Source organism: Thermobia domestica, chromosome 4 (assembly GCF_964235325.1).
Source record: "Thermobia domestica chromosome 4, izTheDome1.hap1.1, whole genome shotgun sequence".
In the NCBI taxonomy this organism is placed as follows: Eukaryota; Metazoa; Arthropoda; class Insecta; order Zygentoma; family Lepismatidae; genus Thermobia; species Thermobia domestica.
In genome coordinates, this window is record NC_137457.1 from 147,491,499 (window position 1) to 147,518,463 (window position 26,965).

At 35.7% G+C, this 26,965-nt stretch overlaps 1 protein-coding gene across 1 annotated transcript in view; it reads right to left on the bottom strand.

The window, feature by feature from the left end:
* Nucleotides 1-443: 443 nt before the first annotated feature.
* LOC145682904 (uncharacterized) overlaps nucleotides 444-26,965 on the bottom strand; it is a 38,350-nt gene continuing 11,828 nt past the window's right edge. The window contains exon 2 of the mRNA XM_081754265.1: nucleotides 444-556. Within this exon, the coding sequence (XP_081610391.1) occupies nucleotides 444-556 (113 nt within the window). The remainder of the gene's footprint in view (nucleotides 557-26,965) is intronic.

The following is a 26,965-nucleotide window of genomic DNA, read 5'->3' on the forward strand; positions in this document are numbered from 1 at the left end:
AGCTGATGGTGGAGACTACATCCCCAGTCAGTGGGGAAACGACTTTCTTACTTGTTTTAGATTGCCTTTAGCGTTCGCCGACATCATTTACAGTGACGGAACAATATTTTAATGCATTTTTATTATAATAAATACTACTTATTCTTCTTCTAATCCTTTTTCCCCAGTTAGTGGAGTCAGCTTTGCAGATTGCTGTCTTCCACCTGCTTCTATCTTGTGTCATATCCGCAATGACAGCTTACTTCAGCACAACCGTCTTAACCAAATCACTCCACTTATTCTTTGGAGGCCTCTTCTAAGTTTCTCACTCCCTCCTCTAGAATCTACTCTGTAAGCGACGTATTCGAAATCTTCATCTTACATGCCCAAATCATCTCAGTCTACTTTCCTGCACATTTTATATTACTGGTCTTATCTTCACTGCTCATCAGATCACTTCATTCTTAATGCTGTCTTTCCAAATCACTCGGCACATCCACTACAGCATCTTCTTCTCTCGAATACGCAACTTCTTGTCCTCTCTCCTTTTTGGTCACTACTGTATTGTAATGTTTTCCTTTAATTGTATTGGTACACTACTATCACACAACACTAGTGTCGCGTCTCTGCATTTTGTCCAAAACCCGGCAATTCTGATGTTTACATCTTATCTATTCGTGCATTTTCCTGCAGAATCCATCACAAGTACTTGAATATCTTCTTCATTACAATTCTTTTTATTCAATTCGTATTCTTTTATTTTAGATAACATTATTTTCTTAGAGTACAATGTAAATATTCTGTCTTATATCTGTCAATTCTAAGCACTTTGTTCTCGAGTGCTCCTCTACATGCATTTAATTTCTCTCAGAGATGCCTTGGCCTCCCACACCAGCACTATATCACCCGAAAATATCTAACTCTTGGATATACTTTGTAAGTTCGCTCAACATTGCAAAAAATATGAGCTACCTGATGAAGAACCACTCTAACTAGGAACTCTTTTCTTTCTCCGCACGCGCTCTTCACTCCTGTCTTACATTCTTCTTGTCTTTTACTAACTACAATATACACTATTCTATAAAAATCTTACAACATTAATAAGTGGGAAAATATGTAGGATTGGAAGGAGTGTGGTAATCAGCTATACTTTATCAACTCTAACCAACTGGTACTTCAGAAATCTTTTTAAAAATATTTTACTAACGTTATCATACTAGTTTTATTTTAAAAATGAGTTAGGCTTAATTTATTCCACACACTTGGTTAATCTAATGCCAGAGTAGTATGACGGGAATACCTCAGTAACTGATGAGTTAAATTGTGTTAGTATCAAAAAAATTTAACTGTTTCATAGAATATGCTAAACACCAACTAAAGGAAAATGTTCACACCGTTCTCGGTTAATTTTAAAACAAAGTAATGGAAATTAATGTGAATCCTCTAAAATTATGGAAAATATACCATGAAAAATCTATCACGTATATTAGGGTCGATCGAAAAAAATAAGTTTTGTTTTCAAAATCTATAATGGCTCACACAGGAAAAGTTACCCACCCATAACAGTAGTTCACTGAATTTTATCACATTTTCGGACGATGTCTTCCAGTGCCGCAATCAGCATAAGTTTTGGAAAAATCAACATAGGCAACACTCACTACACAGTATGTAAAGAGTTTGTTTTATCTTCCAATACGGTTCGAAAAAGCATACTTCTCTATGTAACCATTCTTCCACTTTATGTGCTATACTAACATAATCAACATGTCTAGTTCTTTTCTTATTTTAACTATAAAATGGTTTAAAATAAACCAGAGCTTAAGCAAGGAGGTAACTGCACGTTGTGCTTCGCTGACTCACCTACCCAGTAGTCAATAAACATATTTTAAGGTCTAAAGTTTAGAGGACGATGTATTGTTTCGACTCAAAAGTGGAAATATTTTTCCTGGACAGCAGTCTTTCTCGAATGAAGCCGTCTCCTTCTTAAAATCCATATTTTTCTCGGGCGCTACAGTAGCTTCTTGTACCATCCTTTCCATTTCCTGGGTATGACATGGAAATTCCGTTATTGATTTAGCTGAGACTACTATACTTTTGATGTTTGCTTCTACTTTTTAGAATGTAATTGCTTTAGTCAGTGAAGGTTCAGTTATTTTCACGGAGGACTATCGTATCACATCATATTCATATTCAAAGTTAGTGTCAGGTACGATAAACTCTCGAATGGATATCTTGGGTGCCATTCCGCGAGCCGTTTTTACTCGTCTCCATCCAAGGGTCCGAATAACTTGAGAAACGTCAGTAATCATCGCCAGCAAAATATTTTCAGGATGTGAGAAAGTCATTTGTTTGGAGTATCGAAAAGACTATTTTCTTCAGATTATCCGGTGATATTGCTGACGAAAGTTGGTCGATCTTCCACACGTTCCGCGCCCCGTCACTGCAAGAAGGATGCAGTCAAATTGCGAAGCACATCGTTGTGTAGACCTTCACAATGAATTTGATAAGCCAAACTAGAAGAGGACTACGCGACCCTTCGCTTATGTAAATGGAGTCGCCGTCAGCTAACGGGGATAATTCGCGCCAAATAAATACGAAGGCCAAATATATATGTGAAAATGTAATAAGGCGGCATCATGATAGAAAACAATGGATCCTCATTTTTACGATACTGACAAGCAAGGGGCGCGATATCGAGACTCGAATTGCGCAATAAGAGTTACATATACTGAAAGAGCATCAGGTAGTTAGTAAGTTACCAAATTATTAGCTGCAGTCCGCCAGTAGGGAAAAAGTTATGGGACTGTAAAGTTCAGAGCCTGGCGTACGAAAACCATACAAAACTTAGCATTTGGTTTGTTCCTCTTTGTATTGACAAGAAATAATGAACTCTAACGTATTCCCATCACAGAACATGATGTTTGACATAAGAACATCTGTATGAGAAGAATTTTCAGTGTTGTCATCCATAGAAATTACAGTGTTGCCAGAATAAGAATACCTCGAAAAGCTTGCAAGCAAATAGTACGTGATCGGGACTTGCTTTGCACAATACGGGTTATATATTCTGAAAGAGCATCAATCATGAAATGATCACGTTGTTAGCTGCAGTCCGTCAGTAGGGAAAAATTATGGGGCTGCAAAGTGAACATGAGAGACTATGGCAAACAGAAGGAATAACCTGTTTATGTGTGCAATAGCAAATGGTATTTGTTTAGGAAGGGAGATATCTATGTAAATGACAGTGTTAAGCCACACAATTGATATGAAGAGCAGAAAGTATCGAGTAATCCAAACAAAACCAGCTAGTACAATATGCACATCGGACGATAGCCAGCGACGCGCAGTGATAACACATTTCTGTGGTAAGGGAGTCAAAACAGCGCTCCGGGAGACTTGCCATTGGTGTCATCTATAGACATTACAGTGTTGCTAGAATACCCTACACTCTTCGTTAAGGCACGGACTACAAGAATGAATTCAACGGCGTTGGATGATATATCACTGAACACACGAACCGAGAATTACGATTCGCGATTCTCGGCATTTGTGTTATCTGTCTGTCGGTATGCCTCACGATAAATGTCCAACGAACAAACCGATTCGAACCCAAATGACATTTTCACAGGCTTATCGTGAGGTCTACTTTGCGAAGCACCTTCATACTAGTGTTCTCTTGGTAGCTTTTGCACTTCAGTTCAAATATTATTCTGTAATGTTAATACAAGTATATTACAACTACTTTGATTCTTACAAAGTAAATAACGTATTATGTAAAACGTAGTTAAGTACGAACTACGAAAACATGATGTCAAAAAACACCGTTGTGTTCACTCTTTCATTCGCTGCAAACCAAGCTTTTCGCGGTATTCTTATTCGGGCAACACTGCAATTTCTATGGATGGCAACACTGACAATTCTTCTCATACAGATTTTCTTATGTCAAACATCATGTTCTGTGATGGGAATACGTTAGAGTTCATTATCTCTTGCCAATACAAAGAGGAATAAGCCAAATGCTAAGTTTTGTATGGTTTTCGTATGCCAGGCTATGAACTTTACAGCCCCATAACTTTTTCCCTACTGGCGGGCTGCAGCTAATAATTTGGTAACTTACTAACTACCTGATGTTCTTTCAGTATATGTAACTCTTATTGCGCAATTCGAGTCTCGATATCGCGGCCCTTGCTTGTGAGCATTGCTCTGATTTTCTTTCTATGAGGTATCGTCAGCACTAATATAACTCTTTGGCATAGTTGATGTTAAACGAACATCAAAATAACAAAAGAAATTGGCATGGCTAGAGTGAACTTAGCCAGACCCCCCAACCGATGGAGATGAAACCTGTATACAAAGTTAGTGTTAAATTAGTGCCGACAATATCGTATAAAAAGAAAATTAGTGCTATTATCAGAAGTCCAAATATATTCGAAAATATTTAATGGCGCCATCATCAAAGAAAATAATCGATCCTCGTTCTCGCAATATTAGATTTTCGAATATATTTGGCCTTCTGAAAACAGCACTAATTTTCTTCTTTTTGCGTTATCGTTAGCACCTCAGATATATTGTTTTATGCGTTATCGTTAACACCTCGATTCTTTTATTTGATGATACTGCCATATTAGCATTTTTGGCTAAAAATTCCTTCTGATAATGACCATATTAGATTATATATGCGTTATCGTTAGCACCTCGATTGTTTTCATTGATGACGCGACCATATTAGATTATCGAATATATTTTGCCTTCTGATAATCGCAGTAATTTCCTTTTTATGCCTTATTGTTATCACCTCTTGGTGGATGGCCGAGCACGACGTGCAGTTACCTTCTCGTTTGAGCTCTGGGTTATTTTAAGCCATTTTATGGTTAAAATAAGAAACGAACTGCACATATTGGTGATGTCAGTATATAACATAAATTTGAAGAACGATTACATAGAGAAGCATGCTCTTCCGAACCGTATTTGAGGATAAAACAAATCTTTACATACTGTGTAGTGCGAGTTGCCTATATTGACTTTTCCAAAACATTAGACTGATTGCGGCCCGGAAGACATCGTCCGAAAAATGGGAAGAAAAATCAGTGACCTACTGTTATGGGACGGCAACTTTTCCCGTGTGAGCCGTTATCTATTTCGAAAAAAAAAATTTTCGATCCACCCTTATGTATATAAAATAATTTTCATTTAGGGAGGTTTCATATCAAATTATAAAGCCAAGTTTACAACTTGTTTTTGACTGATTTTAATCTGAAACAAAGATTATTACGCAATCAAAAGATGTAATGAAAATTGCATAATAGCGTAGGATGGTTAGTCAGGTTATGACAGAGGGAGCATAGTATTACTTATTTTTTTACTGATTTCAAAACAGTGCAGAATGATTAATGGTAACATCAAACAAAATGTTTGATATGTTATATTGATAAGTTGTTGCTGACACTATCATGGAACAATTTTAATAACTCAGTTAAAGTTAGGAGAGTAATCCAAACCAAATAAAAGGTTGAATTCAATATCATGATTGTCAGACTTCATTTCGTGGCATTGGAGATTATGGGAAACAGTCAGAGGAAATGTTTACTGTATTGTATCGAATGTGACTTCAATAGTATATAACTAGAAAGGAAGTTCTGTCGCTTTTTTCCCACTACTTCGAACATCGATAACACCTAAGACGTACCTGGAAGATCAAAAATAGTCTCCAACAGCATCGATGGCCTTCTGGCACTGTTCTGGACATCAATCGATTTCATAGTGGTAGAACTTAGTGGGCCGTCAAGCGAATAAGGTATCAAGTACATTTTGCACCTCTAATAGGAATTTGAACTGGGGTGATCAACACAATATCCAGCAATGGCTCCTTCCTTAGACGAGACACAGGTGTTTGCTCGCGTTGTCTTGCGGCTCGGAGTAAAAATATGTAGGTCTCACCTACCCACCTTGTAGTGCTTCCCAAGTTCATAGTGGTGCTGTCGAATAGTTCGTCCGCTCACACTGAATTCAAGTCACAGATTCTCACATATCTGGCCACTGTTCGCCTCAGTTGCGGCCTAAAGATATTCATATTGTAGATGTGTTTTTGTTCTGCTACGTTGTCCATCTTAGAGTGTATCTGATACTCCTTAAACTAATTAAGCCACCACTACACTCTCCGTGTAGTCACAAATCCTTACCAAATATTTGTTGCCCGCTGCAGCGGCGTTTGACCCAGTTTGAACTCGTACAGCACAAACACTTGTGACGCTCTGTACAGTTCACATATTCGCTCTGTCCTTACGCACATTCACGGTGTAACTGAACCTCCAGAACCAGGTAGTTTGTTGGATATACCTACACTAACAACTGACCTTCGTCTTATCTTAATTCGCATTCAACTCACATTGTGAGGACTGATTGAACCAAGACCTTTACAAAAATTGACATATCTTTCTTGGCTACCTTTTTAAAAAATCTAAAGCAAACCGAGAAACTAGCAAGCTAAAGTTATTACTTAATTATTTAATGATTTCAACTGTGAAGAGGCGAAGGTAGGGAGCCTAAAGAAATTTACAACATATTTAACAGAAATATATTATATGAAATATAATTTTAAATAGGAGGACAGGTTGAAGTTAGATTCTTGTTGTTGGTATATTTGACGTTCTTGGAATATTCCCAATATGACATAAACAAAATATATATTATAGTCTCCTTATTGAGAAAAGATATATAGATTACAGTGGATTTTTTTATATTCTATGTGTATGAGTGAAAGTGAAGCATTTGATAATATTCCCTATCTATTACCTTCATGCGTGTTGGATTACATCTCACATAATAGGCTAGTACATATTTAGAAAAGTAGAAAGAAGTCAATTGTCAAGTTTCTTTAAAATGCGATATTGTTTGCGATAATTATCTAAAACAGTCTGATTTGCAGATTGATAGTAGAACAGGCATACACTCTCCCATCAAGTGGAACAATAGAAGGTTCTCCTACGTTCTCTGAAATGAGTGTGAATTCCATAGTTTCTGTGATCACTAAAATCAACAGCTACACTTCAAAATATATTTAAATCCATGTTCACTTCTTGCTATGAACTTAGGTGGTTCTAAGGAAAAAAAATCGAAAACAATACTTGATTCAAATCTTTTATTTAGTTGTCGGTAGTTGGTTGGTAACGGTCCTTCTGACATTTAAGCAAAAGTCTAAGCAAGAAAATGCATGCCAGGTTACCAGGTATTTCCGGTACTTATTTACTTATTCATATATTTACTTAACTCTTATTGACAGTGAAAATTCAAAAGAATTTGCTCTTCAATATTTAGTTGGCTTACTTACGTTATCACGGATAAAAACGAAGACGTTGCTCTTTAACATTCTTTTCTTCCACTCACGGTTTCATATTCAGCAGTTTGTATAAACTTTATTAATCCGTTCAGAAAAACATGTATATTTGCTAGTGAAACAAACATATCTTGTAAAAATATATCGCAGCACGTGAGAGACCCTGAATCTAGCAGCATTTCGTCACAATTCTAGCTTCCCGACGAAATATTTCCTCTCAGTGACGTCAAGCCTTACATTTTCTCTAGTTTGGGTTCACCTTGAAATAACATAAAACCTGATAATTGAATTTTAGAGTATGACTGACAACTATATATTGTGGGGAATCTTATGTTCTGCTAATTCTCGTTGACGAGATATATCATTTTTGAATTGCATATCTGTGTCTGCCTGCATGCCCACAGGGTTAGCCACTTTACTATTTCTCGAATCCTAACCACCATGTTTTGAAATTTAGCAATATTCTCAATTTTGGACAGCAATATCAATGAAATTCGTATTCTTATCCACAGCTCTATATGCACATTTCATCTTCTTTTATGTGAATAATTAATAGTATAGTTCATTACTAACGGTCAGATAAATATAGATACATGGACAGAAATAAGTATTACCTATGTGCCTGTTTTAAAAGTAAAAACATGAAAATTATCCATATGAAAGTTTAAGAAGTGAAACCAGAAATTACTTTTTACTTTACTTAGAAGTGTACTGTACGTTATTTGTAGAAAACATGAATATTGTTTTCACAATAAGAACTAGTTATTCAATTGAGGAGCCCAGTGCAAGAGTAATCGAACGCACATTTTGTTACTTTTAAGAAAATTAACCCTACAGTTGAGAAAGTCTTTTTTTATGATAAAGAAAACGTATTTGGTCAGGTTTAAGAAGTAATCCCTTTATCATGTAAGAAACTTTTTTTCATTTTCGTTAAATAAGGCGCTGAAGTAGGGTCCTGATACCTCTGTATGTCGAGTTAGACCTGCTTTGCACCAAAGTACTGCACTTGTCAGGTGTTAATGTGCAAGAATGGTCAATTCCAAATTAATAGCGTGAAGAATAAAGAAAGGTACTATTTACCAATGTATATTGCGTACGGTACGAACATAGAAGGAGATACACCAATATCGATGCGGAGGGTGCATGTGGGGCGAGGGACAAACTGATAACCTACAATAGAATTATATGAAGCTATTGTACACATTTTGCACTGAAGCTTATTGGAATCTATCTCTGCGTATATGTATCAAAACTGTGAATAGCTTGGGACAATGATGTAACGAAGAACAGAAATAACATGTTGGTAGAGTTGCCTTACCCATATTACAGGGATGGCCCGTATTTCGCGTGAACATACATGAGAAATACGTTTCATCTTTTCCCAAAACACACCGTGCTTATAAGAATAACTCGCTTATTATTACTACTATTGAATATTATTGATAACGCAGCAAACTCCAAATTATTACAACACTTTGGTCCTATTTTTACGACAGTTCTCTAGCCTTGTTATTTAATAATTGTTTTACAAGTGCTTCTTTCCCAGTAATGGTACCATAATTAGAATAATTATAAAAGTGCTTTATTGCAGCTAAGGCAAACATAAAGTCATTTTCAAATTACTTTCAAGATCAATAGCATTGATACACACTCATCTGGTGGTTTTTACAGTGTTGTGAAACTCATACATTGTTGTGAAACTCAAATATTGCCTCTTGCTCTTCGCTACAATGATGTGAATTGTCAGAAGTCTAGTTCTTATAGAAAGAGAAATGCATTTGTGGAAAGTATTTTAGTAGAGAATTAATATATTACAATTTACTAGCTTTTATTCTTGTAGTTTTTAGTTCTTGTAGTTTTGAGTCAGACTTATTGCATGCAGTTCGAGAATGTGCATTCCACGGTAAATTTTACCCTTAAAATATTTATCACAATATAATACTGTACATCACTCTATGAATATTTAACGAAATATATCCATAGATGTTCACATGTTACTTTTAACTACAGTATAACTATAGTAGGAAATGCATGTGGTGGATTAAACAAATTACATGAAATCATCTCATCTGCAGGTTTATGACCCACAATAATGACCTGTGTGCTGAAGGAGGTATACGTTAATATTACATAATCGTTTTGGAAGAATTGATCCCATGAGGATTTGCTAGAAAATGGAACTATTTTCGCAGGAAAAAAAAACATAAGAAAAATAGATAAAGTGTTCATCACAAACTCACTTAAACGCAGATATATATAGTGGACCCATTGCTACAAGATGCTTGGTTATCAGATACCCCTTTTGCCTTCCTATGTAGCAAAAAACAGATTGCTTACAAGGTATGAGAACTAATGATACATAAAAGCAACAATACTTATTATGTAAAAAGAGTGAACAATGGTGTTAAGACTGTAGATATCTCAAAAAGAGATGGACATTTATTCCCAAAGGTTTGTTTTAAACAAATTCAGATTTCACAGTGTTTACTTCTTAGGCGAAAGAAGGAGTATGATTAATGAAATGTCAAAAAGTTTTTTAGGGAGTGAAAATGTGGCAGACAATTGGGTGAACTGCTTGGAATCGCATGTAAACCTCTCCGAAGTCAACTTCGATGAACAATATGGAAAATTCTTGGACATGTGGAGCACGTTGTAGGTAGCAATCAGAAATAGTCAATATTGTGTTACCAGGTAGTCACAACGGAGAGAGTGTCATTGAAAGGATCAGAAGTATATGGACATATCTTGAAGCAATATCAGAATCTCCACTGAAAATAATACCCCTCCCTTCACTTCCTCCTTCCCTCTTTGATATATGAAAATGTGAGATTATCACTGGGGTAGCGAAAACAAATTGCAAGTAAATTATAAACTCGTTGTTTAGAGATACACTCACATTGACTGCAACGGATCAATACAATTAGGCGCTGTCTTTTAATGAAGAGATAGCGGGCTCGCTGCCTAGGAGTTTAAAGCTAACAACAGGTCAGGACCTTATTCATAGTCGTATCGGTACTGTGAAATGCAATAAGAGTATAGCATGACGAGTGCGGTGAGAAACATCTCTGTACGTAAGACAGTCCCTAAAACGGTAAAAATAATACAACACGTTTCATTTTGAACACGATGAACACTGCATCTGGTAGTTTATAACCACATGCTTAGATTAAGTCACAAATAAGTTAAGAGAGTGCATATGTTATCACTGTGCAGTTTGTGGGATTCTCCAGGCGGGGTACGGGATTAACAGACATGCTCCGACGTAACTGTTGGTCGAAAGTATGCAAAACGTATCCCTTGACGAAACATGTAAATTTGAGTTAATCAAGTCGCCAGATAGAGTATTGTGTCAACTGTGCTTGACTGTATAACAATAAAACAATAAATTACAATAGCAATGAAATGAACACATCACAACAAATGTATGAAATAGTTTTATACACACCTCTAGAGAAACCAGATTAAAAGGCATCCGTTGCTAATACGGGAACTTCTAGAGAATTGTAGAAGTGTCTGTGAGACTCCAATACGTTTCAACATATGTGGTGCATCCCTGATATTATGATTAGGAGTAAAAATATCTTGCCACTGGCTCTTCTTCAGACAGCGGATGTCTTTCATAACCCAACGTTTACATATGTCCACGGCAAAAATATGTAATTCATTTAGGTATGATGAACTATCAGGCCTACTTAGGATACCACCTCGCTCTATACATTGCTCGGATTACACATGATTCATCTATCCCTGGACGTTATGTGAGAAATGGGACGGGGTCCCATCATGTTGGAACTAAATGTGTTGACGAAGTTCTAGTGAAATCTCCAAAAAAGAATTCTCCTCCAAGAATAATGTTTTTTTTCGCAGGGTATCTTGTTTGATATTGTTTGGCTGCCGCTCGCCCACAACCACTAACTTCGCCACATCTTCAATTGATAGTTGGCCATTTTTACTATACCACTTATCAGTTCTAAGTGAACATAACTGAGAGACAGGTTGCAAATGAAACGTAACCCAAAACAAACTACGGCTGATATTTCGTGGATAATGGGCATATAAAATAAATGGCATAGAAGGACTATCACTCTTATAGCTTATAGCACGAAGGGCGTCATTTGCGAAGAGTAGAAGAAAATACCCCTCCTTGGTTTGAGAAATGCATATACCTTGATGAATCGTCTTTTATTGATAATTCACAAACGTGAAAAACGTATTAGCTGCGGGACATTGACCCATAGAAATTACGAAATGACGCTGCTGCACGATAGTCAGAAAAGAAGAGACGTAACAATCAGCACACTTACTCCCCTTTATCTAGAAACATTTTTATGTGGCTCTGTGTATGTTCATATGCCTGGGTGTTACATATGACAACAGTTATCATTATTCATTTCTGTATGACACACGACAGTCACATTCAATATAACCAACAATACGATGAAAAAACCAACTACTGTGTTGATTTCCGTATGTTGGTTACTGTACTAATTATGTTATTCTTTTCACACATTTCTCAGTACCCATATCACTGCTAATAAAGTCATGAGGTTCAACTGTTTGTAACCTCTGGGAAGCGTACTCAAACCTCTGAGTGTAGTGCGAGAAGAAGTAACAGTAAGAATAATATACAACATTTCGGTATAAATATATAAACAGTAAATGACTTTTAACAGTAAATTCATAATTAGGTAGGTGTAGTCATATTTTGAATTAGTTAAGAAGTTTGTTTACATTTCTTGAGTATGTAATTCCGATTCCTGTACCTGTGTTAGAAGTTTTGGTGATATATTTTAGAAACCTTATACTAATAAATAATGAATAACGAGGTTATGGATTATGACATATCCGAATTTCTAGTTGTGATCGTAGAGTAGTGCTAGTATTAGTTTTCGTACTAATCAATTTAACCCTACAACCACACCGTGCTTTTATTAGGACATGTATCACACCGTGGGGTCATATACGACCCCAGTATCGAGAGTCGTTTCATTAGAATAGATACGGTTATATTATGTTAGATTAGATAATATTAGGTTAGGTTAACTTAGGGTAGATAATGTGTGGTTTGTTAGATTATATATGTTTATGTAGGTTATGTATATATGTGTATATATGTTAGATTATATCTATATGTATTCGATTAGGTTAAGTAAGGTTAAATGAGTTGAGGTTAGGTTAGGTTTATTAGGTTATATCATCTACACATTTCACGTATCACATTTTATATATGTTGACATAATTCGTTTCTTTACCGATTATCCAATTAGTCTAAAATACACGAGTTCTACATTATAGCAATAGTAAGAATGGAATTGTAAGCTGTGAATCTCTGCTCTCTTTTCCAACATATGGTTTTGCTGCATACATATACGATGTTTTGGCGTCACACATCATAATAACTTTTATCCCATATTTATCGGGCTTGCTGGGAATGTACATTTTCAAAGGGCATCTACCCCTGAATTCCAATAATTGTTCATCTATCGTGACATATTCTGAAGGAGTATAATATTCAGAGCAGTGACGCAAAAAGATATCCCACACTTCACGGATGGCAGCGAATTTGTCTACAGATTTCCTTTGGTCCCTTGTAGCTTTATCGTCAAAGCGCAAGCAGTTTATGAGAAATTCAAATCTATTTCTGACGTAGTGCTCCTAAATGCAGGTAGACCAAACGAATTTTTTAGAACACCAGCTAGATAAAGCAAACCAAATAAGACACACAATTCAATTTTGTCAGTGGGGGATAGATAACTCTGATCTGATTTGAAGACTCATTTTTGTCTTTCTATTTCTTCATTGGTAAAAATCACAATTGTGCTCAAAATGTCATCTGGAAAAAACAGTAGACAAATGTCCTTGCATCGGTTCTTTGTTAGGCTTCCTTCTTGGGCCCTGGGAGATGAATAACAATGTTTTTTTTTAATCAGCATCGTATAGATCATCATCTGATTCTTCTAAAATGCGTACAATATCTTCCTGGTTAGAAAACTTCCTTGATGCCGCCATTCGTAAAAAAAATCGCCCACTAGAAAATGATTTGTTATATGGCAATTCAAAACAAACTATGTTTCATTAATCACACCGTGGGGTCATATAGGACCCGAGCACTCAAAATAACACAGAACTTTCCGCAACAACACAACAATGCAACTTGCAGTGTCAACAGCATTCTCCGAACTGAAGCTAGACGAAGTGTTGTGATTCCCTCTCACAACGGCGCTAGCGCAGAACGCATTTTATATGCACTGGGGTCGCCGGTGACCCCACAGTGTGATTGTAGGGTTAAGAAGTAATCAATCAATTTAACCTTCTCTTCGTTAATTAGTATTTATAAAAATTACTTTCGAGAATTAGGGTTTGTAATTATCTGCCCTGACAAGGACATATGATTAGGATCCTAAGTGACGTCGTTTCTAGTAGAACATGTTGAATGTCGTGGAAATTATAAATGTGATGACATTAATATTCTAAGCATTCGTTGGCGTTCGTAGATGAAGTTGATGAGTGTCTTGTGGATGTACCCTCTTAGATAAGTGAATATCTCAATGATGATTGAAGAGTTGATAAACTTTCCTCTTCCTCTTTATAGATATATGTGTATAATTTTTGCGTCGTATTTGCAGGCACCATAATTTAGTGTATGCCTATTTTTGTCGTTAGTAACACGGTTAGGTACTTATATGTGTGAGTGCGTATGGTGTGGATGTGTCTCTCTTGACGAGTGGTTATACGTTGGCTCGCAATAGCGAGAGGGTGTTGTAATTCAGTGAAAGCTGAAATATAGTATAGGAGACATTTATAAGACGAGAAAAGAATGGGCTATCACAACTCCCTAAGGTGAAATAGATTTTAGCGAATCGAATTGTTTAGTAGTGTGCTTATATGAAGTAATGGTAGTTTGTAACAAATGCTGAGTATTTCTTTCTTTCATCTTAAGCATATACATGTGTCTGTAGTTGAGCTATGTTACGTGTATCAAATGAGCACAAGCAATAACATTACTGAAATGAGGAGACATGTATAATATTGTAATACGATACCTGTTCTGATTACGATGACTTAAGTTCAGAATATCATTCGTTGTTGATTAATTATTAAATAGTTCTGATAGTTGGGTACGATAAACAAGTGACTTACTAGACATTTTTTGAAATTGGCGTAGGACAGACGATAGTAAACATATACTTTGTCTATTTCCGTACTCGCATACCAGACGCCATTCACCATCCCATGTGTTATTATTTATATTTTTAATAGTAGAATTATTTGAAATCTTGCGTCCAGAGTTTCGCTCCCCTGCGGGTTTACCGGGCATTCGCCATACCCACACACTTGCATCGGATCACCACGTTGTGTACTGTGATTCCTCATTCAACAAAGAGTTTTTCCACTGTTGAATAATCCAATGTTTAAGATCCTTACACCAAGTGAGGCGTCGATTGGCATTTACCTGTGTCATGTGTGGCTTATGGGTAGACACTCGATCATGAAATCCAAATTTTTTCACCTCACGCCTAATTGTCATAGTACTTGGAGTGGATCCTGATGCAGTTTGGAATTCCTGTGTGGGGGTCTGGAATGATGTATGCCTATTACACTTTACGACTCTCTTCAACTGTCGGTGTCTCTGTCAGTCAAAAGACGAGGTTGACATGTATGCTTTTGTGTTGTACCTGTCCCTTCGGGTTTCCACTTCACTAACACATCAGATACATTGGACCTAGGGATGTTTAGGAGTGGAGAAATCTCGCGTAGAGATTTCTGACACAAGTGTCACCCGATCACCTGACCACTTTCGAAGACAGTGAGTTCCACTGAGCGCCCCATTCTGCTTTCTCACGATATCTAATTATTACTGATGTCGCTGATAAAGAGTACCTTGCAGTAAATGGCAGCACAATAACCTAATATGTAAAACGTATATTCTTTGGGGGTGTTTGGGTAGTTTTAATTTCATAGTTTATATATCACAGTTATAATTTTCTTTGTTCTGTTTAAGTAACTTACGATATGGAGCTTTGAAAACAAATGTTACGAGAAAACGTGAAAATAATAATCACACTGATAAAAAGCAAAGTCTATAAACGGGCATAACTCTTCTAAGCAACACAAACATATCGAAGAACAATACGTAATTGTAATTAAGCGGCATCTATAATACCTATAAACAATTGTTAACATATTCTTGTGACAAATCAGCAGGAAGGAACGAAAATGAATAAAATACAGTTTATGCTAATCTATTTACCAAAATGTAAGACGTTAATTGCATGTAGCTTTAAGAAAACTTATGGTACTCTTCTATGTTACCCTTATTAAAATTTAGATCGAGATGTAATAGGAACCTCCTGGAATTGAACTAGGGTCAGAGAAAGCCAATTGTTGCCGAATCAGTGAACAATATGGGTACTGCCGTAATAACCTTTATTATTAAAAAGAATCACTAATTCAGTAATTTTCGAATTAGCCGTCACATCTTCGGACTTTCATGAAGTTGTGCGGATGTGAATACGACTTGAATATCTGCTCAAAACTTTTAGGATTTCGGTGTTTTCAGAAACCAGATTGAAGAGTTTTAACGCACATTCATGAAATCGGTACGAACGTTGCTCTGTGTTTGCTTTGGATAATGTGCAATCCAAGAAAATCATCGGTATTTCAGGGCGTTAGTAGGTTAGCGAGAATGAAAAGTAGTGTGACGATCATATTCAATGAGCGGAAATAAACAGAATGATTTTTTTATTTAATTTCTGAATTCTCCGCAAAATCTATTATTAAATTCTACGTACTGTACTGTACATTCTCATATGAGAAGATTCTTACTTTAGTATGTCATGATCTACAAACAAAGCGTTCTCCTACTAAACGCCGGGTTAATATTTGTACTGGATAAACTTACATTGCTCACTTCTATTATTATAGAGGAACGTATCCCCAGTTAACGGTTTGGATACAAAACCTCGCGGTGACAACCTCGAGGATTAAAACCTCCCTGTCCAAAATCTCACAGCCCAAAATCTCGCCGGGTCTAAAGTTCACCTGGCCATCGTCGCCCAAAACTTCACAGGACATTTTCTCGCCTGTCCAAAACCTCTCCGCAGTCCTGTTCTTGCGACACAGAATCTCGCGTGCTCTAATTTCACCTGAGAAGAAATGTCATCAGAATAATACCTTACCACAAAGACTTCTTCAATGTGAAGTGTTCTGTGTATATATTAAGTAATAACACATAATTGCATTAGAATGAGAGAAAACATTCTATCGCGTGCTTTGAAAATATTTTATACTATATGAAAATAAAAAATACTATGTTTGTGGTATGATACCTCTTGAGCCACCCTAACAATCTCGATCAAATTTTCAACATAGATTAGGTTCGAGCCTAGGATGTCTTCTATAAGTTTATATTGACATCAATTTCACATCGAGATTTTGGCCCGATGGGGGTGGAGGAAGTTCAGATACATATAAAAATTAATGACACTTAATAATTTTTGAATCACGAGAATGGTCTCGACGAAATTTGCCACACAGGTCAGGTCAAGTCCTATGATGGGTTTTATTATTTCACTTCGATGCAATTTAAGGGAGGGGAAGGGGAGACAAAGAAACATATAAAAAAGAAACTGGCTTCTCTTGTCACTTAATAACTCTTGAACCATCACATTCGTTTGGTTTCACCCACATTTGTTTGGTAACATTGCTTGACATTGTGTGGTAACATTGCTTTGTATCGTCTGGCAATATTGCTATCCATGTTAATTTGTTTTCTGCTTGTTAACAGTAATTTGCAGTGAAGTTGTAGTAATCAACAATGTGTGATAACAGTCCATATAACATTGAAGAAAGGTTAGTTGTTGCGGTTTGGCTTCACGAAAGGCGTTACTCAGGTGGCACCATGGAAACTGTTTAAGCGAGATTTACAGACCACTTTCGAATTAATGCAAGAAGAAAAAACAACATTGTTGGGGTGGGGAGACGGTCGAACGATAAGACGGAGAGAAACGTGCAGTGAGTGGAAGCATCTCTGCAGCATTCGATTTCATAAGCAACACGTAAAAGGCATTGCAAGCTCGGTATTCCTTGCACCACCATTATGAGCTACACGAAATATCCATAATTAAAGTTTTACCGTCCAATGCATGTGAATGAACTAAGTCAGACTTCATTAGAGTCTGTTGTGAAGAAGGACATGCGTGACAATGATCGTAGCTACGAAAAAAATACATGTTTAGATACATTTCGTGCTAGATCTTAAAAACTACTTATGATTCAGCAATTAGGCCAACTATTGCTTCTGTTCAATTGTGTAAAAGCTTGCGAGCTGTGTTAGTTCCGTCTTCCTAACATCATGGTGATTGCCACGTCTATATGGGAGATTTAGCTAGTTCCCCTTGCACTCACAACACAAAACTGTCTAACTGGACCGTGACATTAAGAATCTCAATGTATCACCAAATGTCACTGAAATCCAATCCCAGTTATAAAAGTTAGTATGTTCACAAAGCTGCGATACATCTATCTATGCTGTAAAACGCAATATCATGAACACATTAACTTCCGTAACTTGATTGGTTTTCAATGACACTATTGATATATTCAGTACCATAATACCGCAGTCCAGTTAGACGTTGTGTTAGCTAGTAAGATGGAACAAACACCGCACGGAAGGTTTCTCACAACTGAACACAAGCGAAAGTGGGCCTAATTGCTGAACCATTCGTAGTTTTTTACATCAAGCCCGAAAGATATCCAAACATTTAAATTTGTACGAGCTACGGACATTGTCACACACATGCTTTCTTCGCATTTTTACCATGCCCTCACGTTTTTTTCATGTGATGTCCGTCCTGACTATTTTGCAATAGTTTATACACATTCACAGTTACTATGTGGCCTAAGCAGCAATTTTCAGCACTTTCCCATTATGAGATATTACGCCCCAAAATTCTAATAAAATTTTAAACTTCAACTTTCCGACCCACATAAATCTACGGCGCCAGTAGTATCATTGTTATGGATATTTCTTGCAGAATCCTTACATGCAATAGTATTCAGTACGAGACTTATGAACCCAAACTTTATGACATTCGAACATAAGTCCCTTAAAAATTTAATGTTTTGCACTTCTTCTCGTGATTTCATGTTGGCTTTTGTTGAAACCCTGTATATTTATTTAGAAGCAACAACATATATATATATATATATATATATATATATATATATATATATATATATATATATATATAGATAGATAGATAGATAGATAGATAGATATAAATAGATAAATAGATAGATAGATAGATGAAATAGAAAAGCGTCGTGAGTGGGAAAGGGGTGTCGCTAACCTTTTTTGAATTTTAATTGAAATCTTTTGTAATTTTGATAATTTAACCCAATATAAATTAAATAAATGAATTTTAGAATTCAAATGCTGCTGCTATGGATGACCAAGCCGTGTCGAACTTCTGCAGAAACATTAAAACAATGTAAATGACCGTGTCAATAGTGACAACTCCTAGCCACGACCCCTCTTTTCAGGTTTCTTCTTAGAAAAAACTAGGGAAAGAAAGAGTAAGAATCAGAAAGGAGGAGGTAGGGGAGAAAAAGGAAGGTAAGGGAGGAAAAGAAGAAGAAGATAGAAAGTTAGAGGAGAAGGAATTACTGGATAACTATGAGAATATGGTGAAGAACCTTGAATTATTACTGATAGGCAGTTTGCATTCAGATTGTTATTGCTTTAGGATCAATTTTGAAGTGATCCGGGAGAGACACATGTTCACTCTTCAACCCTGACCTGGATCCATTCAACTACGGAACACCATTACAGTAAACAGATATTAATGCTACAAATTAAAGCTAAATTTGTCACTCAGTCACACACACATACACACGGGACAGTGTACAGACATGGATAAAATAGTCTCAAGTAAACCATCTAACTACAATTTACTACATTTTATTACATTCATTACAAAAGAAACAATAATAATTGTTTAGGTAACTTTTTACTCATATATAAAAATTATATTTTTATTTATTTATTTATTTATATTTTTTCTTTTAAGTTTAAGGGTTCGATCTCGTTATTAGCGATGAGTGTCCATAACACATTAACTGTGATTCACTTTTATAGTATCCATTTGTTTAGCTGTCATATTTTAATATGCATACGTATAATTATATTACTATTTGCAAAAAATACGATTTTCATTCGTTGGAGCCTTCATGAAACACCCTTCCAGATTCGGGTCATAGAAACAAAGTTCTGTCTCCTCAATCATGGAGGCTATTTTACTTTCTTGGTCATTTAGTCACTAAATAGATTCCCGACCAGCTCTATAATCATTCGAAAACTAACAAGATAGACAAACTGATAGTCTAATTATATCAAATTTGGACTCGTGAGAAATGTTATTTTTTTAATTCTTTTTTTCTGTTCAAAGAGAATTTCATTTACATCGACGCACAGATCATGGGTTAGCAAACATTGATTTGATTGAAGGTCTCGCTTACGAAGTAAGGACTTTAAATTTAAGGTTTGCACAAAGATTTCATCAAAAGTGGATTTGATGGTAACTTCGGTTTACGAGTACGACCTACCCTCATCTCATATTACATGCAGTCTATATTATGTCAATCAGGTTAGAAGTTACATATAACATTCAAAAAAACTATAGGACATAAAGAAAATTATTTAGTAGTAAAATCTATCTCTTACACTCATCGGATGTTTCGAATTACGGCAACCAAATGATCATTAGGGGTAAGTACTGAGCCTTTTACACATACTCAATTTCTGAAACCAGTTCTACATTTCGCTTCAATATCATTTTTACGCTTTACATATATTTATGTCTCACAATATACATATATTCAATAACTATTTAATATTTTACGTAACGACTCCGACAAATAATTTACTAATAGGCTGCAACACTTCAAACAAATGAAAACTTCCGTCATTTCATATATTAGACTGATTATCCGCGCACAACCATAAAATTCATATTTCAAAATCTTCAAATCTTCGATTTCAATATAGACATTTAATATTTGAGGCAGGCACGTAAACACAATGTTAATCCTATTTTTGGCCCAAACTACTACAAACTTAACGTTTACGGGACTCAGTAGAAAGAAAGTAGAAATAGCTGATAGTTTGACAGAGAACTTCAGACGGACAATGGTGAAAGAACGAGTATAAAACATTATAGTGTACCGAATCATCACTCACTCCAGCGGTGGGTCAAATAGATGGAAAAACTGTCCCTCCATTCTCCGCGATAATGAATACCTCCACGAATCAGGTCTCACGACTTCACAGTCAGTAAATTAGCGCCAAAAGCTATATACTGAATAATCACAATTTGTAAAGTTCAAATACTTCGATGGGAGGTTATTTTTTTTAAAAAAATCTTGAAGAAGAGAATATAAAAGTAGCTGAAGGAGAAAGGCCGCTGCGCGCCAAATGAATATAGGTTAGAATACTAAAACTACAAAGGTAAGTGGTCGAATTTCCGCATACAACATTCCAGAGCCAAATATACTTATATTTGGCAAAAAAGTAGTATACTCAAATGCGTGGCACAAAGGGGTCTCTGAGTGCCTATGTACGAGTCCGTGCCTTCTAGGCAACCATCTCACAAGGAATACGCCCTGTGGAATGATTGATTATTAACTGTTTCCGGTACCAATTCACTCAGATTCCGGCCGGTCCAGTCGGGAGTGTCAGTGCGGTCTCTAATTTAGGGTTTAAAAAAATTATCCGACCCCTCAGAAACTGAGAAATCCGAGGACAGTATGGAAAATTAGAGTAAAGTCGATAAAACAGAAAAAATCCTAACTAGAAATTTGCCAAAATGTAAAAATATAAATAAAGTAGAATTTTGTACTGGTGGTTTATTTGCCAGATCTCACCAGTGGCTCCCACATTCTCAAGAACGCTAAGTCTTGAGATGTCGATTAATTTCGCTAATTTAAAACTAAGGAAGAAAATGAAAAATATTGGAAGGGGAGAGAGGGTCGACACCTGAGTACGAAAATACTGAGTCTACTGTAATTGACTTTCGAAATTGTTTGGTTCTATCCATTCCGCCACCTCTACGAACAAGGACACATTATGCTATCCATCCCGTGAGACTAGATTCTCAATATGCAGAGACTATTACTAGTGAACACCAAACTATTAACTGCGAAATATAGTACGTTAATCAAACACACACACAAATGTTCTGATGCGAAGTTCTAGTATAAGGGTCAGCACTTGAAATATTTATTAATATTATTCATAAACATTCAATACTTTCACTTGTGGCAAAAATTATACTAAACTTATTCATTTTAATATATATATATATATATATATATATATATATATATATATATATATATATATATATATATATATATATATCTGTTCTTTACCTTCAAAACACTGTATAACTCAAATTCACTTTTCGACACCATTTACTTTATATATATTAGAGACTGTTCGAAGCAGCCATATCCCATACTCACAACTTATACGCCACTACAGCAAATTATCGCATATTTTGATCCATACACGGAACATCACACGAACCCAGTACTTGTCACTTCAGAACCCAACTATATTCCACTTTGCAGGTAAGGAGTTCAGTATATATATATATATATATATATATTCAATAGAAAACAATATCATCAACGATAATTTTATTTTGATAACAACAATTAACTTTTTCTACATCACGAATAGGAAAAAAATTAGCTTCGTAATGTGTGAACGGAAGAATAGCATCATATATTCTAACTTCTGCTTAATAATGAATGCAAAGTTTATTTTTGATAATATTTTAATTACTGGTTCATACAGAGCGATGTAATTTTCAGGAAAATTCAATTTGGAAGCAATTTGCCTTACTATTCGTTTGACTTACTATAGACCAACAATAATATTACGCATAATTAATTGAGGGAAAAGGGTCATTTTCGAGTTGACTTAATCATTAAGGTATGCAGCAACAAAACTCTAGTTCTTAAACATACCGGAGATGGCGTTATTAGTATCTAAATAACATACGCACGATCGAATATGCCCTTGTACACCAAATTACTATACGATATTACTATTAATTTTATTTGAATTTGAACATTTATTATGACTAACCGGATGTGAAAAATCATATAGTAGACGATACACTGTTCCTACTTAAATATGTCATACTTTCAATCACACACTACTTCTACTGTCACAATACTAACCCAAACATATACATTTTACATTCCCCTTAAATAGAAAACCAACTCAAATATTAATACATTTTATTACACACGCTAATCAATACTTCTACCCACTTTAATTATACATAAACAATAACAAGATTTACCCATATTAAACTGGCTCTGTAGATTGGGAACGGAGTGACGGAACTGAATCAGGGCACAAGTGACCATTCTACCAATTAGCTTATTGTTCTTTAACTGTCAAAATGAGGAAACTATGCAACTATCAATGGAAGGGGACCCTCTTCCTGAAGGGAAAAGAAAACCCTTAGAATTTTGCTCAACCCATTTTTACTGAAGAAATACTCAATTCAGGAGTAAATGGGAGACCCTTTCCTTTTGTTTACTCTGACATAGTAGAAGCTACTCAAACTAATATAAACATAATAGTACCACCATGTTAGTAATTAGAAAGGAAAAATCACTTATATTACATGCACAGTCAAAGCTATATGATAACAAGCCTATCTAACCCTAACAGGAATAATTTTAGGATGGTTAAAAAGGAGTTTTAAATGTTGCAAATCACTCACATTTAAGAAAATATGAGAATCTTCAGCACTAAAGTCGATGCACTTTTATGCTATCATGGCGTCTGTTGCGCAGCATTCTTGATTTAAGTGTTTTCAGTCTATTTTATCTTTAGAAATTAATAGTCCCTTTGTCCCTTTGTCTTCCAACGACCTAATTTCAAAGTGAACCTAATTTTACCTTGTTTTAGCCGTTATTTTCCCCAAATAATGAAATTCTCTGTGAAATCGAAATTACACTATATGTCCTGGTTTGTCGCAGGTTCTAGAATGATTATTATCGGGCCTTAATACCATAGTTGCAGAAAATAGTTCAATCAGAACAAAGGGTTTTCACAGTGAATATTATAAAATGAATGAAAAATAGTTGAAACTGGATAAAACCGGATTTGGGAAAGGATATGGGCATCTCAAGAAGGACGAGGGAGTCTAAATTATTCTGACAAAATTTAGATTGGTAATTAATTCCAAGAATTCCTGGCCAATAGCCTGCCTATGTTTTCATATAGCATTAAGATGATAGTTTCGATATTTGCCTATTTGAGATACCCATAAGCAAAATATTATCATGAAATAACGTACGAATAAAGATATTATTCCCCAAAATATAATTTCTACTAAATTATCCCGAGCTTCCACATATTCTGAGTATAATTGTAATCAACTGATTACAATATATGATCGGAGACATATTTTGAAAAATTAACATCGTACAGTACGTGAAAAAATTAATGGACCCCTCCCAGGGAAAATAGCATTACATAGATTGTACTGGTACATTACATAGATAATAGGTATTTTCACAGTGTACCTCAGTTCCGTCTCTAAATATTCGTCTTCGTTTAGTGTTCGTCTAATTTATATGTCCTGAGCAACTGTAGTTTTCGTACCTCCCTTGCAAATGCAAAAAATGGCACTTCACCGAGGAAAACTTCTATATACTACAGCTTCACTTCTTGTACACAAGATTCATCACACTCCAGCTTTTATAATTTCCGGAGATCGTTGAAGAAAACATTTTCACCATCTCTGTACCAATTCAGGTGAATTGACCCTTATAAGTTTGCCCTTGCCATATCCTTACTCACGGATGGCTAGAAGCATAGTTTTGCTTCCTTTTTTTCTTCATTAATATTGATCTGTCAATGCGATTTCACGGTGTTTCTCCATAACTCTTTCTCCTCGTCCAGCAAGGTATCCAATTTTAATTTGATTAAATTCTTGGCCTTAGATATGTCAGTCCAATTATGTCTAACCGTACATCTATAATATTCATTTAATTTCATGAACAGTGACGTATAATGGTTTATGAACAATTTTAATTTTAATATGTTAAAACAATTTCAGACGATTCTACTTGTAAGAAAATATTTAAAATCCTTTTGTGCTATAAAGATTTAGGTGATATATTGAAGTAAAAGATACGAATATTAAAAACTTGCAGCGATGAATTTAACGAACTTTCAGGTGCACATTCATGTTCTCATTTTTTGTTACCTATGCGCATGCGACAATTTCTTTATATGAAAAATATTATGAGTTATTTTCATGACAGTCCTACGTGATAACTTTCTAATAATTTTGTCCCAACAACAAATTCTATTTTAATAAAATCTGTTCGGGAGATTTCTTGTTTCCTTCAAATAATTTTGAACACTTTTTCGAAAAAGGAAAAATCATTATCGCGAGAAACATTCTTACCCAGACATCACCAATTTGCGAAACTACAGAGGTTGTTCAGATTACATGTGCCCAATTTCGACTTATCTAAAAATTTAGAAGAATTCATGGTGCCAGGTCCATAAGTGCTCGATGTGTTACCTTTGGTTCCTAACAATTACCCGAGAGCGTAATTTCCACTGTAAAGGGCTTCTCTGAAGAACTGGGAGGGGGATCTTGTCCCATTCCCTTTGCACAGCTTGTTTCCCCAAAGCGCGCTTCAGCGATCCAAATCCGCAATAGTCCATAGGACTTGCATCTGGATGTTTAACACTTACCTCATTGAAAGGTATCACCTTTATACCACTTGCCTCATCCATCTCTTTGTAGAAGGCGAAGGACGATCGTTAGGTACGTGATGAGGCCTCGTCTATATGAATGCGCACCAGATTGGCGTCATTTGGGTACATTGTAGGAATCTCATGCTCATATATCGGCCGCATGATCTGCTCCTGAAAATACTTCGAGTTTGTTTTGCAGTTCTTCGCCATACTACGAATCTTCAGTTTACCTCGGTAACAGTAGCCAGCAACGATCATGAACCCTTTCGGGAAGGATTCTTTACAGACAAGGACCCACCTACTGAAGTTCATGGCGTCTTTCTTTCAGTCTATGATGGCTCTCGGCTTGCTGCAGTTGGAAAGGTAAATCCATGCTTCATCGAGCGTTATGACGTACATTCACATTTGTTTTGTCAGATGCCGTTCGTACAGCTTCAGGGCGTTACACTTTCGTTCCTTTCGGTGGGCATCCATGAGAAGATGGCAGCGACCTTTCATGACTTTTTCCAGCTTGAGTTGATGGTGTATCGTCCGGCTCACAGTCCCCATTGACACGTCAAGACGATTAGCCATACACCTTTGTGTTGGTGGAGTTTCTTCCATTGCCATTTTGCGAAGTTTCCTCTGCATGGTGGAGATGGCCTCTGTGCATTCCCGCTTCCTAGGCAACTTCGTTGGTGATCCAAATTGTGGAGTTTCGTTGCCATTGTACTTTATAATAACATTTTTATTCCACTTAAACTGATGTCGCAACCATTCTTCCTGCACTGTTTTCTAATGAAACACTAAAGTGGGCGGCATAAAGAGCCGAAACATAGCCTTCCCAAAACAGGCTTAGTTTGGGCGGCATTTTAGTCACAGAGCGGAGACCCACACACTTGGAAAGAAATTCAACACAACACTCACAACAATAGTCCTGTTTTTTGCGCTATGAACACATCAAATACTCAAATGGTGAGTATAAAAGTCCTGTTAGTTATATTGGTTTAGATGCTGGAAAGGTGTTTGTGAAGAAGTTAAAACAAGAAGCAATAGAAATAAAGAAAATATGTAACAAAAACGTTGAAATAAATGACCTAACTAAAGATGAGAACGAGATATATAATAATTCCAATAGTTGTCATATATGTGAGGGAAACTTGAATGATTTACCGCCAGCAATTGAAAAACAAATAAATATGGTAATAAGAAAATACAATTCGCTAAACATAATGGTAGCATGATTCAAAAGTTAGAAGAATGGAAACATGAATTAGGAAAATGTTTAAAGGATATAAATAAAAATAAAGCAAAAGTAAGATCATGATCATTTAACTGGAAAGTTTGGAGGTGCAGCTCACAGTTATTGTAACTTAAGCTATCGAAATCCTAATTGTATTCCAGTATTTATTCACAACTTAAGTGGTTATGATACTCACCTGTTTGTTAAAGAACTTGCTTATGATAAGAATGAAATAAAACTAATTGCAGATAATGAGGAAAATATATAACATACTCAAAATATGTGAAGGTTGATAAAAAGAATGGAATTAATTTACGATTTCTAGATTCATTTACGTTTATGTCAAAGAGTTTAGCAGAACTAGCAAATAACCTTACAAAAGAACAATATAGAGAAACGTCAAAGTACTTCCCTAATGATTTGTTAGATATAGTAATTAAAAAAGGTGTGTACCCACATGATTATATTGACTCAATTGAAAGATTAGAAGAAACAAAACTAACTTCAAAAGAAATATTCTTTAATAAACTTACTAAAACCCACATCAGTGATGAAGATTATGAGCATGCGGAAAATGTTCGGAAGTTATTCAATATTAAAAATCTAGGTGAATATACAGAACTTTATAACA